This window comes from Syngnathus floridae, chromosome 12 (assembly GCF_059516105.1).
Source record: "Syngnathus floridae isolate MCC-2025c chromosome 12, RoL_Sflo_1.0, whole genome shotgun sequence".
Classification (NCBI taxonomy): Eukaryota; Metazoa; Chordata; class Actinopteri; order Syngnathiformes; family Syngnathidae; genus Syngnathus; species Syngnathus floridae.
Window position 1 is genome coordinate 631,241 of NC_142424.1, and position 18,003 is coordinate 649,243.

General features: G+C 54.6%; 3 protein-coding genes across 8 annotated transcripts; all 3 read right to left on the bottom strand.

Moving 5' to 3' along the window:
• Nucleotides 1-65: 65 nt before the first annotated feature.
• coro1cb (coronin, actin binding protein, 1Cb) lies at nucleotides 66-6,802 on the bottom strand. 2 transcript variants are annotated; one of them, XM_088391789.1, is made up of 11 exons: nucleotides 5,470-6,802; nucleotides 3,197-3,396; nucleotides 2,824-2,946; nucleotides 2,630-2,759; nucleotides 2,285-2,466; nucleotides 2,080-2,199; nucleotides 1,877-1,981; nucleotides 1,589-1,734; nucleotides 1,462-1,519; nucleotides 1,061-1,342; nucleotides 66-883 (listed from the first exon to the last, which is right to left on the bottom strand). In XM_088391789.1, exons 1-11 carry the CDS (start codon nucleotides 6,785-6,787, stop codon nucleotides 761-763), a joined length of 2,787 nt encoding a protein of 928 aa, XP_088247915.1. In that variant the 5' UTR covers nucleotides 6,788-6,802; the 3' UTR covers nucleotides 66-760. The 2 variants fall into 2 exon arrangements, with proteins under 2 accessions (XP_088247915.1, XP_088247914.1); XM_088391788.1 differs by lacking the exon at nucleotides 5,470-6,802 and adding an exon at nucleotides 4,587-4,979.
• A 1,109-nt stretch (nucleotides 6,803-7,911) lies between these two features.
• ssh1b (slingshot protein phosphatase 1b) lies at nucleotides 7,912-13,776 on the bottom strand. Its single transcript, XM_088391777.1, has 15 exons — nucleotides 13,245-13,776; nucleotides 12,368-12,405; nucleotides 12,110-12,210; nucleotides 11,977-12,041; nucleotides 11,786-11,907; nucleotides 11,647-11,715; nucleotides 11,502-11,567; nucleotides 11,243-11,437; nucleotides 11,048-11,141; nucleotides 10,842-10,970; nucleotides 10,702-10,748; nucleotides 10,480-10,626; nucleotides 10,212-10,412; nucleotides 9,475-10,105; nucleotides 7,912-9,403 (listed from the first exon to the last, which is right to left on the bottom strand). Exons 1-15 carry the CDS (start codon nucleotides 13,311-13,313, stop codon nucleotides 9,035-9,037), a joined length of 2,343 nt encoding a protein of 780 aa, XP_088247903.1. The 5' UTR covers nucleotides 13,314-13,776; the 3' UTR covers nucleotides 7,912-9,034.
• Nucleotides 13,777-13,840: 64 nt separating this feature from the next.
• On the bottom strand, nucleotides 13,841-17,437 carry svopb (SV2 related protein b). 5 transcript variants are annotated; one of them, XM_088391780.1, is made up of 17 exons: nucleotides 17,224-17,271; nucleotides 17,059-17,133; nucleotides 16,838-16,971; nucleotides 16,691-16,776; nucleotides 16,521-16,619; nucleotides 16,359-16,430; nucleotides 16,143-16,267; nucleotides 15,999-16,062; nucleotides 15,788-15,913; nucleotides 15,593-15,721; nucleotides 15,441-15,517; nucleotides 15,285-15,361; nucleotides 15,117-15,221; nucleotides 14,855-14,966; nucleotides 14,704-14,785; nucleotides 14,559-14,648; nucleotides 13,841-14,454 (listed from the first exon to the last, which is right to left on the bottom strand). In XM_088391780.1, exons 2-17 carry the CDS (start codon nucleotides 17,118-17,120, stop codon nucleotides 14,293-14,295), a joined length of 1,602 nt encoding a protein of 533 aa, XP_088247906.1. In that variant the 5' UTR covers nucleotides 17,121-17,133; nucleotides 17,224-17,271; the 3' UTR covers nucleotides 13,841-14,292. The 5 variants fall into 5 exon arrangements, with proteins under 5 accessions (XP_088247906.1, XP_088247905.1, XP_088247908.1 ...); XM_088391779.1 differs by having other exon boundaries at nucleotides 15,975-16,062; XM_088391782.1 differs by having other exon boundaries at nucleotides 15,117-15,361; nucleotides 15,975-16,062; nucleotides 17,224-17,437.
• Between the last annotated feature and the right edge of the window lie 566 nt (nucleotides 17,438-18,003).

An 18,003-nucleotide genomic window follows, 5' to 3' on the forward strand; every position in this document is an offset into this window, starting at 1 on the left:
TAATTTGGGTTCTTCAAATGTGTGTGTGTGTGTGTGTGAGGTGTTTGAGAAAACTCCCCGCAAGCTTTGGTGTCACTTTTTGAGTGTAAAATCTTTATTATGTGCACAGAAGTCATCATCAGCGACGGTGGCGTGAAACACAAAGCGACCAAGCGGGGTGCGAGCGAGCGCTTCCTCGTCCCGACACCCCAAATTGGCTTGACTTTTGTTTGGACTCCACAAAGATCCTCCACACCGAGCGAGCGAGTGAGCGAGCGAGCGACAAGAGGCATCACTACAATTTGCACGACATTTTACACCGGATATGCAAGGCCCGCCGCCGCCGCCGCCGCCGCCCACCTGGCGAAAAGCCCCCCAATGTGACATTTCTTACACATTTCAAGTTCTTCCACATTCATTGATGGACAAAAAGGTGGGGGGGAGGGAGCGAGCGTTAAAAAAATGTCTACCTGGAATGTACGTACAACAGGACAGAAATTGCAAACAAACAAACAAAACAAAACCAAAAAGTGCATGAAACTGCACACGAGTAATATTTGGCAACACGGAAGATGAGAGGAAATACTGATGCTACACAAACGTCACATGACATTAAGACTGTTTCTTTCCGTCTGTGTGTCTAAGCGTGTGGAGGAGTGGAGAGAAGAAAAAGGGGCGGGCGGGTAACGGAAGAAAAAGTTCATCTTGGAATGTTGGCCTGCCTGGTGGCTCCAAATTGGGTCCAGCGAAGGGGGGGTTTGAGCTGGGGGATGGGGGGGACTTACATGGCAACCTTGGCGACCTGCTCTTCCAGTCTGGCGATACGCCGGTCCTGCAGGATGACGCGGTCCCGCAGAGACTTGAACTCTCGGAGAACCTCTTCCAGCTTGTCTTCCATCTTTTGCTGGGGAAAAAAAACAAAACGACACGGGCTTTAAAAGCGGCGCCGCATCGGCGCTGATTCGCCACTTGTCGCATTTGTTCCGACCGCATTCATTCCGCTACTCCGGCAAAAACGAGAAGGCGAAAAACGGGACGCTCCGATTGGCCGTTAGCTAGCAGCTCGTGGGCGTGGACTCACCGTCGCCGGCTGCGCGGGAGCGTGAGACGAAAGGTTCTTCTGGACGTTGGCGGCGTTTTCGCTCTTGGCGGTGGACGCGGCGGCGGCGGCGGCGGCGGCGGCTTTGCCGTCCAGGATGTTGGCTTTGACCACTTTGAGATCTCGGCTCTTGGTGGGCACGTAGCCGTCTTTGAGCGAGATGAGGACCGGGCCGCCGTTCTTGCCGGCGAACCACTCTTCCGCCTCCAGGGCGGGGTCGGGCCCCGCCGTGTCCGGGTACAGGTCGTCCTGGAACAGGTCCGACTGACGACAAGTTTTATGAGTTGCCATGTTTCTTTTCCTTTGTATTTCTATGATTTCATTCATCTGCCACACTGAACGTTGTAGCAAACACGAAGAGTGGTGAATGAATTGCGCCTCACCTTCCGGGGGACGGTCATGATGATTGGTTCACATTTCCTCTCCTGTAATTTGTAGAACCTGTCAAGAGGACATTTGGCATCAATGGAGGCCAGCCCTATGCGTGTTGAGAATGGCGGCCATCCATACCTGGCAATTTCACATTTGTTGACATCCAGCCCGCGCTTGGGCATGTAGCCCATGCCCCTCTGCGGCTCCTTGGTGGTGAAGGTGTTGAGGTAGTGCACGTACGGAGCCTCGTCCGTGATCTCAAAGTAGCGAATGCTGCTGTCGCCCTGCCGAAGGACTAAGCGTGAGGCGCAAGAGCGGCGGCAGACGCAAGAGCGGGGGCAGACGCAAGAGCGGCGGCAGACGCAAGAGCGGCGGCAGACGCAGCGACGGCGGCAGACGCAGCGACGGCGGCCGCCCGACGCTCACCTTTCCGCAAAGGTACACGATGTTGGTGTCCGGGTCAAAGAAGGGCAGCAGGACTCCGTTGCTGGAATCCATCTCCTGAACGCAAATGGGCTCCTCCATGTTGTCCTGCAAAGTCAAGTCAGACCTGAACCACGTTGCGCTCTGACGCCCCCCAGTGGCCATGGCCAACGTGACTGAGTGACGTTCCAGGAAGCATGACATACGGTTTTCCAGAGCGCGAGCTGGCGCTCGCTCATGCGGCTGAATCCGGTGGTGAAGATCTTTCCGTCTGCTAGGAAGATTGCTCGCATTGGCCGAGCTCCCTCGTGGGCTTTGTCCTTCTCCTGAAAAGACATAAAAGACGCTCGCTCGCTCGCTCGCTCATCACGCGGGAAACTGCTTTTCGCATGCAATGGCCAGTCCGCTCACCGCCACAATCTTCTTCTTGCGCGGGTCCACCACGCGGACCTTCTTGTCCTTGCAAGCGGTGCACAGTAGGCTGCCGTTGCGGCTCCAGCTGACGCTGAAGATCACGTCGGGGTGCATGTCGTCCAGGATGATCATGGCCTCGCCGGTGCCCACGTTCCAGATGATCACCTGGTTGTCGCACCCTACGCAGGGGCCGCAAGGACTGCTCAGAATTGACCCCCTTCCAGTCAAAGTCAGCTGGGCCCGATTATCGGATGTCTCGTAAAGAATCAAATGGGACTTTTTTCCTCCCTGAAAAGGGTCGGGGCTGAGAACGGCGCCCTGCGGCGCTTGGGAATACATTACCGGCGCTGAGAAGAACGTTGCGAGCGGTGGGGTGCCAAGACACGATGCCCACCCTCTTGGAGTGGCCCTCCAGAACCACCACGGCCTCAGAGAGGGGCGAGTCCAGGCCGTTGTCGGGGATTTGCCAAACCTGGGACGTATACAACAGCAAAATGTGCCGCTTTGCTCCTCAGAGGTCCAAAGGGCCTTCTTACCATGACGGTGCAGTCCTCGGAGCCGCTGGCGATGACCAGGTCATTGTGGGGGCACCAGTCGATGTCCAGCACCGGACCCGTGTGACCGCACACGGTGGGGAACACCTTGTCGATGCGGCCCGTCTACGGCACACGGCGAGCGACGTGCTTTCAGACGGGCAACCGTGCAAAAAGGTCTCCCGCCGCGTCGCGCCCATTTGGTCTTTCCCATAAATACAAATTTGAAATGGATCAAGCGGCCGAAGCTGATGCCGTCATGAAGAGCATCACATGCTCATTGATGGACACTGCGGATATTGATTACGTGTGCTCTAAAAGCGAGCAAGCTAGCACACCGTAAGATGGTTTCTTGTCTTGGATTTTGTCTGCTGACCTTGTGCAAAGGCAGGACGAGGAAAGCTCCGCCGCCGCTGGCCTCGATGATGATGGCCACAAACTTGGGGTTGACGGCGCAGAAGGAGCTGTCCCATGTGACCCGAGAGACGCGGATGTCGTCGTAGCACTGGTCGTTCCTCAGCGCCTGGCCGAAGACGTGGCGGAACTTGCTCTGTCGCACAACCCGCCGCAACATGTCTGCCCAACGGACGGACAACAAATACGATGTCCAATCGGTGACCACAATGACAACAAGGCTGGCGCCAGCCACCGTGCAAAGATCAGAGAGTGAGATGGGACAGGCCAGAAGAGAACAGCCAGACGTGGTGTGCAGTATTGCAATCGTGCAAAATCCCCCAAATCGGCCAAGAATAAAAACATCTCTTGACACATGGGCTCAATTACTCTGTATCGCCACGAACTGCTTGGACAAATTCAACTTTGAGGGAGCTTTTCATCCCACGCGTTTGACTTTCTTCCACTGCAGCTTTTCCCCCTTGTCTTTTTTTCTTTTTCTTTCTTTTCTTTTTAGCACACAGATGTGAAGTCATGGAGGCAACATCTGCACCGGGCTAACTTAAACAATGGTGGTGGCTAGCTGCTAACGTTAGCCTCCATCGAACCGGGGCTCATCGTCGTCATTTTATTCCATTTGAGCCATTGTACGAACGCGAGAGGTGTGCGTGGTCGTTTAAAAGCCACGCGCGGTGAATTTGAGTCCATTAAACCACACGGGACGGCTTTCATAGCGAGCTGGCTAGCCACCCAAGCTAACAATCACTGAAGAGGCTCGGCTCAGCTCGGCTCGGCTCGGCTCGATGTTGAGTCATGAGATCCAGATGCTTGCCACAAACACTTTGCTGCTGTTGAGCGCGTGTATGAATATTTAATTGCATGAAGATGAGAGAAGATGTTAAAATCGGGTGGCGCGTTTGGTCGTCCAGCGGTGAGCCGCTTCGCTCCGCCCGAGCGGCGGCTGCGAGCAAGCAGTCGCTTCGGGCGAGAGCCCGGAATCGCCATTCCGCGGCCAAATGTTGTCTTGTTTCAACTTAAACGACAAGGTGCGTGACAAATGTGTCGGCGGGACGACGAGCGACGCTTTCTGTTGCACTCCATCACCCCCTCTCAGCGTTGGGCATCTGGCGGGCTGGGCTGGGCTGGGCTGGGTTGGGCTCGCCTCGCCTAGCCGGTTTTAGCCTAGCCGCCTAGCTGCTAGCTGCTAGCTGCCGCCGCCGCCGCCGCCGCCTCGGTGGACCGCCGCCAGCTGACGCAAGTGCAGATATTTCCACCCAGCCCAGCCTACGAGCTAACGGATGCTGCGGAGCTCCGCGACCGTCACGTCAAGCACTCCCCCGAAAAGCCAAGTAAAAAGCACACGCTCGTCTTACCTGGAAAATCGACGCCGCAGTTCTTTCCCGAGGACAATCAATCACGACACATGAATGAGTGGAGTTTTTCGGCGCGCCCTTCTCCTGCAGGACGTTCGTTCCTCCAGTATCCCTTGTCTCCACGCACGCACGCACGCACGCACGCTCGCTCGCTCACCACGGACTCGGAACGCCTGATATACGTCGTGAAAATCCTCCTCGTTCTATGTTTGTGCGTGTGTCAGGATGCCGCTTGTCGAATTTCGCACGCCCTTTGCGCTCATCCCCTGCATCAAAGTGTCGCTGGCTTGCTCGCTCGCTCGCTCGCTCGCTTGCTTGCTTGTTCTTCTCCCCCGAAAAAGCACCGTTATTACATTCAACGGGGTTTGGCGATGGGCTACTGCACATGCGCACACCGAGGCGCTGAATGCCACGAATGTGTGAATGGAGGGAGAGCGACGCGAGGGGAGGGGAGGGGAGGGGAGGGGAGGAGGAGGGAAGCCGAAAGGGGCAAGGGGGGAGGAAGATCGCTGGATGCTGCCTGGGGGAGAACCACAGCGATGGTGCACCGTAGCGACACATTTGGAAAGCTCAAGTTGACAAAGACATGGAAAAGAAGACTTCCGTCATTGGAAAAATGGCGCACATCCATCCATCCATCCATCCATCCATCCATCCATCCATCCATCCATCCATCCATCCATCCATCCATCCATCCATCCATCCATCCATCCATCCATCCATCCATCCATCCATCCATCCATCCATCCCTCCCTCCCTCCCTCCCTCCATCCATCCCTCCCTCCCTCCCTCCTTTTTTCTCAGCACTTTGAGATCCTTCACCCCGGCCTGCTTTTGGAAACACTGTAGGTGAGGAGATCTGGAGGAGAGCATCGCAACATACCTTTTTTGGGAGACGGTTGATTTTCTCGTGGCCTCTCCTTGGATTTCTTTGGGACGTCAAAGGCGTTCTTCATCTGGGACACTTTGACGCTGGGGTTGCGCTCCAGCACCTTGGCCTGGCTATTGGCCCCTTCCGCTCTAACTCGGTCCTCCTGACTTCTCCTGACGGTTTCCTTGACCAGTTTGGACACCGGCTTGTAGGAATCGGCTTTATCGCCGTCCGGTCGGCAGTCGGTGGAATTGTCTCGCGGGTCCGTCCTTTCGGGCAGAAGCGCTCGTCTCAAAGGTTCTTGGCTTTCCTGGTCCGCAAACGGATTTCGGGGCTTGGACGCAATCGGTGGCGGCGCTGCTGTTGCTTTTTTATACAGATTGCGTCTCTCCAGGAAAACTCTCCTCCGCACCATGTCCAAGTCGACGGGATCCTCGTCCGGAGACAACAGCGCCACTCGGGCGCAGTACTCAAAGTCCACCAAGCCTCCGTAGTCGTTGTCCGTGCGGTCCCGCGCCCAAGAACCAAACTCTACCGACCGACGACGTACGTCGGAGCGCGAGGCGTTGGCGCTCCTCTCGTCCCACAACGGGCACATGTCCTGATTGGTGGCGCCGCCCGTGAGGAAGCCTTTGTGAAGGTCCACGGTGTGTCTCCTCCTGGCCCTCTCTTCGGAACGGAGGTGATCTTTGCCTCGTCTCTCGGCGGACATCAGCTGAGCCGTTTTGAGCTTGATGAAGGGCTTTGGCGGTTTTTTGGGAACCGGCGGTGGCGGACCTTTGGTTTTCGGCTTCTCCTCCGCCAGCTGTAATTGTTTCTCCGACGTGAGATGGGTCAAAGGTGGAGGAGTGACCGGCGCAGCCTTCAGCCTTTTTGAGACCGCGCCGGCAAACCCGTCCTGGGCGACTTCCCCTCGGCTTTTTCCGACCACGGCGTCGACCTCGTCTCTATCCTTAACGGACGATTGACCATCTTCTGTTTGAAGCGCAAAGTCCTCCTCGTCTGGAGGTCTGCACATATCTTCGCCGCGCCATCTGTTCCCGCCGGCCTCCATAGCCCAAGAGCCGTCACAGTCCGGAAGCTTCTCCGATCTGGCCTTGCCGAAGTTCAGAGCACATTTTGAGTCCTCAGCCGTCGCGGCGTCCTGCCGACCCTCCCCGTCTCCACCCACCGCAGTTCCGTCCCTCGGAGCGAGATGCCCGATTGGCCGCTCCGTTTGGGGATCGGAATGCTCCGACCCGGGGGAAGCCCCTCGGGCGGACGCCACGCCCTCCCGGCCGTTGCGCGACTCCTCGTCCTCGTCCTGCATCTTGTCCACCTTCTGACCCATGCTAGCGGTTCTGTCTTACAATCAGAAACGCAGGCGGCAGATGTATTAATAGCAGCGTAACAAGGGTGACATCACACATCAGGCGTCGCTGTCTATCTTTAAACCATTCCGAAGCCCCTCTTCTCTATTTTGGTGCCCCCCCCCCCACCTGTCAACGGCCTTCCTATCTATCTTCCGCGATGCTGGAATGCGTTGGCGGCTAAAATTAGGCGACCCGCATGCGGCCGCTTGAGTCAGGAGGCCAATAAAGGCAAGCGGATACGTGAGATAAAAGCCGCTTGACAAGGTCACGTTGAAATTTCGGGGGAGTCCCGTTTATTGGAAAAGTGATCGGAGCGCTTTCGATTCTTTCATTCTGTCAAAATAGCTTCAACGGCGCCGCCTAAAAGAGACGGCGTCATTCGGCTAACGTCGTATTGACCGATGATTGATTGTCACCTTTGAACTCATTCAGTGCCATTGACGGATCTAGATGTCAAAAATATTGACAGGGTTGGCAGTGAATGAGTTGAGAAACCTGAAATATCAGCAGCATTTTACTGCGTGAGTCCACGTGCTACCTGTCCTGCTTTGTTTGTTGCGATGATTGTTTTGGTTACGCCGTCCCGCGCAAAGGTCAGCCAGAATTGGCGGGCCGAATCACAGGTGCCGCCGCTCTGAAGCGCTTGTCTGGCGGATGGCGAAAGGATTATTGCACAACGGCGAGGACAAAGCTCAGCTGACCCAAGTGGCACGCAGAGGAGCGGCGTCATGGTTATTTTTAGGCTCGGCAGAAAACGCAAAACAACGGCTTGGATTTTTAAATAGCCAGCGGCTAACCATCATTTAGCATCATGTTAGCGTGTGTCACAAGACTTCAGTTCATTTGAATTGTTTTTTCAGATTTTTTTTTTTTTTTTTTTTCCTCCCAGCTGTCGACTAGAAAACATGTTGAAATCAACAGCGAAATTCAGCGGGAGCGACACAAGCACTGCATGTAAAAAGACAAAATGGTGAAATGTTGCAAGGAATACTTACCAAGCAAGAAGGACAAAAACAGCAGGACGCTTTTCCCTGACTGTTTTCCTGCAAGAACTCAATAACTCAATTAGAGTCCCAAGGGGGAGGCACAAGAAGAGATGGCGCCGTTTTTTTGGCTTTGTTTGTTTGTATGTTGCTCACACACCTTTTTCACGGTAAACCCAAGAGCGTCAACAAAAAAAGTCAGCCAGCAGTGTACAGTCGTGAAGATTGGAAAACACCAGCGGTGAAACAACCAAATCCTTCCTGACATGATCCAATAAATAATCAAATCAAATCCAAATACAATTGTGTTTTACGTCCTTCCTTTCGTGTTTACAGTTGGGTTAAAAATAGCGTCAATTGGACCCGTCTGTGTTGTCTGGCGCCAAAGCAGGCACCTCTCTCGGTTGCGTTGTGCAAAACCATCCACTTCGGATGCCACAAGGGGTTAAACGCAGAGTGTAGGCAAAAGCAAATGAGTCCAATGAAACTCGTGGAGCAGTTTCTGCGAGCCACTTAGCATCGGCCAAAGAACAAGGAGAAGTGTTGTTGTTTGTCTTCAAAAAAGTAAGCCTCTTCTAATTTACACACAAAAAACAATCTCCCTCGTGGTGGTGCAATAGGGAGCATGGCAAAAACAACAACAACACGTCAGCCAAGCAAAGACGGTCAAGAATATCTTTGGAGAGGTTGCACTTTTACAAAAACAAAGCTGTGACGAGGATGCTTTGCACTTTTTGGCTTCCCCCATCCATCCATCCATCCATCCATCCATCCATCCTGGAAATGTACGTCTGCACAAAATGTCTCCTTCAAAGCAACATGGCCACCTTGCTGTTTGAGTTGGGCCTTAAACCCTTTCAAAATAAACTCTTGCGATGCGGCGCGCGTGAGATACGTATCATCTGAGTAGTGGCGTTCTTTGTGATATGGTTAGGGAGAAGAGCCGCTTTCGGATGTTTGCCTTCAAATTGCAACTCCAAGAATCCCACCGCGGCTTTGTCAAAGTCACACCACGCTACGGTACGCTACGCTACGCTACGCTACGGTAGCCCTCCAGGGAAAGACCTGATGGTCCTGTTTGTGTTTCAGCTTCCACAAAGTCCAAGCAGCCAACCAGCTCACTCGGATTTCAACCCCAGTTTGAGCTGGAGCTCCGCTGCCCCGCCCGCCCAGCCGGCCGGCCGCCCGCCCGGCCGGCGCCGCGTCAAACCACATCGGCCATCCCGGCGTCCGCTCCCCGATTCACTCCAGTTGGGCAATTCCCGAAGCGCTCTGTCCCCCGGCCTCCGCTTGGTCCGTGACGTCGTGCGTGGCGGCGGCGGGGTCTTCGCAACTCATGGGCGAGAGCGGCTTCTGGCGCAAAAGCGGCACCTCGGCGGAATGGCAGTACTGGGCCGAGATGGGATCCGGGAGGGAGTGCGAAATGAAAACGGTCCCGGGTGGATCCACGCAGATGGTGGGGAGGGCGCAGTGTCGGGAGGGGTTGAGGCGGTGGGAGCGCGCCCCCGCCGGCCGCTCGCAGCGCCGCCCTTGTGGTAGACGCAGGCAGCAGTCTTTGCAGGACTGGTAGGAGGGTTTGACTTTTAAGGGGTTGCCCGTGCTGGCGCTGTCCTGCGGGGAGAAGAAAAATGGCAGCGTTTGGACACAGCCATGTCATTTGGACACGGCCCACAACAACTCACGTCAAAGGCAGCCGGGCAGCTCCGCTTGGCGGCCAGCCGGTTGCTGTTGTTGGTGTTCAAGTTGGCCAGACCCAGCCGGCTTTCCTCGGCGTGCTTCTTGCCCTCCAAGGCGGCCATCTCGGCCTCCTCCTTCTTGGCCTCCTCCTCGTCTTCCTCCTCCAGCGTGCTGAACTCCAGCCTCAGTCTCATGTCCTCCAGGGGGTCCAGGCGTCCGCACGTCTGCGCCCCCGTCCCGCCTCCTCCGCCCGGACCGCCCCCTCCGCCCGGCAAGGCCAGGTGGGCCACGGGGAAGCCCTCGTCCTCCAGGAGGGCGTCTCGCTCCACGTCCTCGATCTCGATGAAGACCCTCTCCATGCCCAGCAGGGGGGGCCCACGCACGGGGGTGGAGGGCTCGCTGTCCAGCGCCGAGTCGGACAGGCGGCGAAAGTAGTAGTTGTAGTTGAGCGAGTCCAGGGGCTCCATCTCCAGACCTCGGCAGGGGGAGGCCCCGCAGAGCCCCCAGGCCTCCTCCTCGTCGCCGCCGCCGCCGCCGCCGCCGCCGCGCCCCTCGGAGCCGCCGCTGGAGGCTGCCAAGTCGTCCGAGGCTTCCTCGTCCGTGCCGGGTCGCCACAGCTTGTTGTGGTGCTGTTTGCTTTGGAAAACCAAAACCAAAAAGAATCAATGCTAATTTGCGTTAGCCGCCGATGGCGTTTGGCATTATGCGTTAGCAGTCAGCTAGTGGTCATGACGCTTTGTACCTGGCGTCCAGGATGCTCTGGTAGTCCGCCAGCTGCCTCATGAATCCGGCGTTGGGCTGAGCGATGCCGCGCTTCTGCTTGACAAAGTTGTAAGCTTTCTCCAGCGGCCATCCGTACTCCTTCATGGCGTACGCCATGACCGTGGAGGCCGAGCGGCTCACGCCCATCTTGCAGTGCACCAGGCACTTGGAGCTGTTCTTCCTGAAGGGAGGGGCCTAACGGATCAGCGCTTAACTGGAAGTCCAAGTCCGATTCTGAACACGCTCACCTGGCTTTGACAATGAAGTTGTAGGTGTCGTTCCAGTGGGCCAGCAGGTCGCTGGCGTCCTCGTCGTACACGCATACGTTGCAGTAGGAAAAGACGCTCGGGAAGAAGTTGTCAATCTCTCGGGTCACGTTCAGAATGTAGCCCACGCTGAAGAATCAAATAAAGGGAAATTAGCAGCATTTTTGGGACGTCAAGATCGAAAAGACTCCATCGTCCTCTCACCCGCAATCACGAAGTTCCTCCAGGTTGGAAGCGTTCCATTCCGAGCCCTGCGCAACAAGAAATAGCGTCGTCGGGCTGCAATGACAGCCAACGTGAGCGTGTGTGTGTGTGTGTGTGTGTTGCGTTATTGCCGTTCTGACCAAGTAGACGTGGTCAAAGATGGGCGTGGCCTTGTCCATCTGGCCCAAGATGAGCAGCATCTCGTTGTCGATGAACTCCTTGAACTCTTTCAGGTTGCAGCTGGTGTCTCGCTCCAGCTCATTGCGGATCTGGCACCACAAACAAACCAAACCAAACAAAGTGGCAACATGACTCGTATGCAGCGCCACGGGCTCGGGGCGCTCACCTCCTTGGAGGTGACGTTCTGCAAGTCTCGGAAGGTCATGATGCCACGGAGCTTGGCTTTAATCACGCTTTCCGTTCGCTCCCTTTCGGTCGGCCTGCGGAGACGGCGCAACGTCAGTAGCCGACCCGCGCTGTTAAGCTCGCCGAGCGAAATCCCAGGTTTGACTTGAGGCAAGTCATGCGACTTTGGACTCACTGGTCCCCAAAGACGGCAGGGGAGTCTGGGCGGGTGCTCTCCAGGTCCATCATGGCGTTCCACTCGTTGACGCGGCTCTCCTCGGACGACGTGCGGCTCTCGTAGAAGGCCGTCCAGGCCAGGGACGGGCCGCCGGGCAGGTAGCCCAAGCGGCGAGACACCTCGCACGCCTTGTGCACCACCCGAAGGGCGCACCTGAGCAACGCGGGGGCCACCATAAGCATAAGGGGCAAATATTTTTGCCACTTTTACGACTCACCACATGGCCTGCACCGACACAGGCTTGAAGGCATGCGAGCGCCCCGTCGTCTTTACGCTGAAGCCTCTGCGAGACGGAAAAAAAATCAACAACAAGAAGCCAGTCTTTTTTCTTTGACTGGCCGTAACGATAAAGCTTGTCTTACCCGTCTCCATCCAAGCGGATGTTGGTATCGCTCCACAGTGGCAGCACCATCCCGACGGAGCAGCTTTTTCTGGAGAGCCCAGACGACATCGATTTAAAACGCAGCAAAACGGGCCAATGACGCGGCAGAGACGCTCAACCTGTCTTGCGGGACCAAGTCCACCCCGAGGACGACGTCCTCCTCCGTGTCCTGATGGCCGACGGTGTAGACCAGCAGCATGTAGCGCACGCGCTCCGACCAGCCGCTCTCCAGTCGCACCGCCTGACAAACACAAGGACGTCATTTCCAAATTCACCCAACTACGGATCGCAACCACCAAATCAAATGTACCATCTTAATGCGGTCTTCCGAGCGGAGTACGGTCAACATGACCTGCAAGTGTTCGGGCAAGTCGCCTGGAAACAAACACAAACGTGCACGTTGCCAACGGGGACACTTTTTGCCGGATGAATTTTGAGCGTACCTGCGTGTGTGTGGTGGGTAGGTGTGTCGGCTGCCTCTGTGCTGCCGCCCTGCTGGAGGAAGAGGGCGGCTCCCTTCACCACAAAGAAGCTCTCCTTGAGGCTAACAACAACAACAACAACAACAACAACAACACATATGAGTATTTTACAACAATAGGCAATCAGAAGAAAGTCCATTTTAAACTATTTTTTGGGGATCAATATAATCTGTGTTTGTTACTGGCAGCATCAAAATGTCAAAAAGAGGACAGACTCACCATTGGTTATTTTTGCGATCCTCGTCGCTCCCAAAATCCTGTACGACCAAAAAAACAACAAAGTAAAAAAAAACAAGGAAAAATAAAGACATCAAATCCTCTTTGTCTTGAATAAATGAATAGGTGGAGAAAATATTTTCTTCTCTTTTTTCCCTTAATAAGCCCCTCAGAATTCTTCAAAAGCAGATGAAATGTGTTTTCCACAAAAAACATATTCCTCGGAGGAGAAAATATTCCGGAAAAAACAAAAACTCAAACAAACAACAAAAACCCGTCCGTGTCACGCTCAGAACAAGTCACCACTTGTGTTTGTGGGGCTATGCTGCCCCCTGCTGCTCGAAGGCCTTAACAAACAAAACATTCAATCACTTGCAATCAAATGTAGGGGCAATTTGTGGAGGCGCGTTTCTAATATTTTGGCCCTCCGCGTGAGCCCAAATATTAGGAACGACTCTCAGCCAATCAAAACACAGCCTCGTCGCCATGATGCAGGCAGGCAGGCAGGCAGGCAGGCAGGCAGGCAGGCAGGCAGGCAGGCAGGCAGGCAGGCAGGCAGGCAGGCAGGCAGGCAGGCAGGCAGGCAGGCAGGCAGGCAGGCAGGCAGCCACGCAGGCAGGCAGGCAGGCAGGCAGGCAGGCAGGCAGGCAGGCAGGCAGGCAGGCAAGCAAACAAGCAAGCAGGCAGGCGTAGCGAACAAAGTGAGCGAATGAACACTTTGTTGTTGCGTTGGCTAAAGCCAAAGCGACGATGCTCGCCCCATCCCCTCCCCTCCCTTCCCCACCCACCCAGCCACCCACCCACCCACCGCACCCCACCGCACCCTCGCCGCAATTTTTTAACTCCACATTTGATTTCTTATTGGAGCGCGTCCACGTACCTCCCCCGCGCTGCTGCTCGAGGATGCTGTACTCGGGCTGGGGGAGCGCTGCAGAGTCACCAGGGCCATAGCTGGACGTGAACGTGGAGGCGGCGGAGGAGGAGGAGGAGGAGGAGGGGGAAGATGCGGGAAGATGCGCTGAGTTGGCCTCCGCTGTCACCGGGGAGAAAATGCCGAGTCAGGCCGGGCGACGCGGCTCCTCCACCGGCGCTTCCTGCATAAGCAGGACGAGGAGCACAGGCATGATAGTGACGCCGCTCGTGTCACTCGCGTGCGCATGGATGGCGAGAGACAAACAGAACGTATGTGCGTGCGCGCTCGCTCAAGCGCGTGTGCGCGCGACATGCAGCTTTGTGGATGCCACCTCTGATTGGCTGGCCTGGTTCGCGTGTGCGCTGTCATTGGGCCAATGTTGTCAAGGTGACTGGACAGACTCAGACCACAACCGCCCTACTCAAATGAATCATAATAATGATAATAATAATAATAATAAACGATGATGACACTTTTTCAGGATCGCTGTGGCAAGTTATGGAATTCAACTGAACAGAGCCACATCAAACCAGGTGTCAAATGGTACAAAAAATGAGAGCGACTCACGAACACTTCTAAACTTTATTTAACGTTATTCAAAGGCACTTTAAATAGTATCTGGCCACCCAGGCGCTCTGGCCAAAGCTAAAGGAAATCTTGCTTTGGCGCCACCTGGTGGCATCTTGTTGAAACGAGGAGAGGAGCTTTATTTGGGCCGGTAGTCACTTTTGGAAAAAAATGTGCTTTGTCGCCATCTTGTGTCATCTACAAGCAGTTACGAACCTTTTTGAGCAGCTGCGTCATTTACTCACACATTTTCACGCTTGGAAACATCGAGGAAGTCTGTCAAGAGCAAACTTGGAGTGCAACAAAATGGCCTCAAAGGGGTTCAATTGACATTTGAGAAATAAACATGGGTGTCAACAGTCTGAGGGAATGAATGTAACTGTGCAAAACCACTTCCACGCGTCTCGGCTCCTCCCCTCAGCCGACTTTGGCTGTCGTTGCGCGGCTTTCAGCTAAGCCTTTTAGCAGCGCTTAGCGTGGGGGTGCGCTCGGACTCCTGGAGGGCCCTTCCCGACGTCTCGATGGGCAGCAGCAGGGACAGGACGCCGGCCAGGAAAGAGCACAGGCAATACACGGCCAGCGTCAAGGACACGGAATGTCGGAGCAGCACCTTGGGCCAAAACAGCGGCGATGTCAGCGGTGGGCACCTTTTCGTTTGCCTATGTACGTAAGTACGGACATATTGGAATTTGTAGGATTCCCCCGTTGGCTCACCTGTGCCACAAAGGGTGTCATGAGGGCGCCCACCCTGGCCATGGCGCTACAGGTGCCAAGGGCCAACGCTCTGGTCTCGGTGGGGAAGACCTGACGAAAACAGTTTGAACCCTGGCCTTTCCACAGAGCGGCAAAATGGTTTTACCTCTGGCGTGTACACATAAGCCACTTGGTATCCGCCCGAGATGAAGGCTCTCCCGATGAAAATGAACACGGTGAGCGCTACCCTGGAAGACCAAAGGCAGACGTCAAAGGGACAAAGACGTTTTGCGCACACATTTCTTTGCTCCCGTTACCTGCCGATGCACGCGTACAAGGGCAGAAGGCTCGAGGTGAAGATGAAGAGGGGCAGGGCCATGCTTTTTTTCCTGCCCAGACAGTCCACTGTGCCCAGAACCACAACCAGGCCTGACAGGAGAAAGGAAACATACATACATACATAAATAAATAAATACAAAACCACACAATAAATGAATGAATCAATAAGGTCAACTGCGACATCCGAAAGCAAACGATGAAGAAAAAAAAAGCCTTGGTATCCAGCACAGTCGAGCTCACCTGGAAATTCAGCCAAGGTGGTCCACAGCAGGTCTTTGTAGTCCTCCAATGTGAGCAATTTGCATCCCAGACGACACCCAGCTTCATTTTTGGCCCCCTGGGTGACTGTCACGCATTCACACGGAGGTTTTGCACCGCTGGCGAAAGGCAAAGCGGGCCTCCACTTACCCCCGCACGAATCTCCAGATTGGAACATCTCCGTCGTCAGCAGGATGATGCCGTAATAAGCGAAGGCGAAGGAGAACCTTGAGGCGACACAAAGAAAAGCTTGGCGTTGCGCAATCGCCCCAACCATGCGAGCGGGGAAATGTCTGTCAAGCCAACCAGATGAACAAGAGGAGCAGCATGGTTCTGCGGTAGCGCCGTGTGAAAAGCTCCGAAAGACGCCCGCGGCTGTTTGGCTGCGTTCAAAAAAGACGAGCGGAGGAGAAGCATCAAATGACATCCCCCGCAGCCGGCTGGTCGCCCGCACCCACCGCAAGGTTGCAGACCATCCTGCCCGGAGGTAAGGCCTTGCCGTTGTCCTTGGCGATGCGTTCCAGCGTGGCCATCACTTTGGCGACGTTTCCATTCAGCAGGTCGAAGCGAGGACTCTCGGGCAGCCACTACACATGAACACATCCCCAAAAAAGTGAGGAAAATAAAAGGCACGTCAAACGAGCCGGCCTCACCAAGCAGAAGCAGAGGAAGATGGCCATGGGCACGGCGGACAGGCCCACCAGCCAGCGCCAGCCCAAGCCCGGCATGACCCACACGGCCAGCAGCACCTCCAGCACCACGCCCACGGTCCAGAAGGCCTGAAATGGAGAAGACCGGTTCCCTCCCTCAGAAGGATCCATAAGACGGATCCTTCAAAACCTTTGGTGATGCGCGTGCGCCAACCGCCGTCAGGACCACCGAGAAGCCCCTCGTCTTGGACGGGAGGAATTCCGAGTACAGCGTCAGCCTGCAGAAGGTCACACAAGCTCAAATGTTCCTTTTAGCGCAAATTGGGGGAGAGAAAAGAAACAAAAAAGCCCATCTCACGATTGATGGGCTCCTCCGATGCCTACGCCCACCAAGCCTCGCAGCAGCAAGAGCCAATAGAAATTTGGCGCCAGGGCGCTCAAGACGCTGTAGTAAAAAGTCCAAGCCATGCACATGGTCAGCCCCTGCCGTCACACAAAGACGCCGGCCGCTCAGTGGCGCCGTGGCGCAAAACGCCCAGCCCAGCTCAGCTCAGCTCAGCTCAGCTCAGCTCACCTTTTTCCTGCCGTGCTTGTCCGACAAGTTGCCCCATAAGGATGAGCTGATGCCCATTCCGGCAAACACCACCTGGGGGAAGGAGGACAAATAAGGCTCACCGGCGCACTACTTTTTTGAGCCGTTAATAAAAAAAAAATTTTTTAAAAATGACGCCGGTACCGAGGTTATGAGCGCCACTTTGTAGCCTTCCAAGCTCCAGTCGCAGTGCAGCTGCGGGCCCAGGATGCTGAGGATCATCATCTCCATGGCGTCGGCCACCTGAAATTGCACACGCAACGCCCGTTTGCCAAAATCCAAATGGGGACCAAAAAGGCATTTTGCTTTCTTACCCAGGAGAAGCCGGTGAGAAATAACAATTTCCACTGGAACATCCCAAAGCCCAGAGCGTCCAGCGCCTCATCCAGAGTGAAGGTTTCTGCAAGAAAGAAAAATGGATCATATTGGGCACTTTCAGTCTGAGCTCATTTTGCACAAACCTTGTTTGGTATTAAGCACGGATGCGCACGCTGACTTTCTGCGCCCGAGGGTCAAACCTCCAATGGTCACACAGCCCTCATCGTTGATGGAACCTGAGCATTCGGCAGTGCCATCCACATGCTTTCCCTCCATACTGAACAAAAAGACTTGCTATTATTATTATTATCATCATGATTGTGTGCTTGGACGAGAGCTCGAGCGGAATCGAGTCGTTTCTAACCTCTGATCGGGATTTCGCCAGCGCTTGTACGTGACGGAGATGGCGGAATTCCACTTGTCCATCTCGTCGGCGGGCCTTCACGGTGTCCACGGGACGGACGGAAGGGACGAGACGACACGCAACGAGCATTAGCGCTAGGACCTGCTGCTCGAGTTTGTGACCCACGTCGACGACCGGTCCCGGTGGATCGTGAAAGGAGAACAACAAGAGTACCTGTAAAAAAGGGCGGGGTCACACGTACCCGGAAGCGAAACGCAAGCAGGTAATTTACGGAAGAAAGAAAATCCTATTTACTTAATCACACATTTTGTTTGGTCTCGCGCTACTAATTCATGATGTCGTAACTGTCATATTCAGAGGATTGGGCACAGCAAGTTAACGAAATGAATTGAGTAGAGTGGGCGTGACCCTTTTTTACGGCAATGAGATGATTGACAGTAACTTTGGCCAATCACATAGCGAGAAATACTTCCGGTTGAATCCCGTCGACGACGTCTATAAACATGACGTCACCTTAAACAAATTAAAAATGCTTTAAATTCTTAAAAGTTAGTCCTGCTAAACTTTCAAATCACTTGGAACTAAATCACGGTTCATTCGTAGCTCTGTCAAGAGTTGGGAAACATCCCTTTGTACAATTGCCATACTTGCCATTGCGCCATGATGTAAGGTTTGTAAAAGTGGAATTCCATTTATGTGGATGAAATGAAAATGGAAGAAAAGCGTGGTGAATTTTTACGTTCAACTCTGTGCCGAAACATTTGCATTCCAAAAGTTTACAGAAGGTCAAACGAGTAAGGTCACCTTGTCGTGCATTTCAGGTACGTCCGGAACTTGAGTATCTGTGGACATGACATATATTTGGCTGCTTGATAAAGTGAGCGCATGCCACATAAACATTCTTAAAGTAGCCACGACGCAACGGCGTCAGCACCATCAGCAATA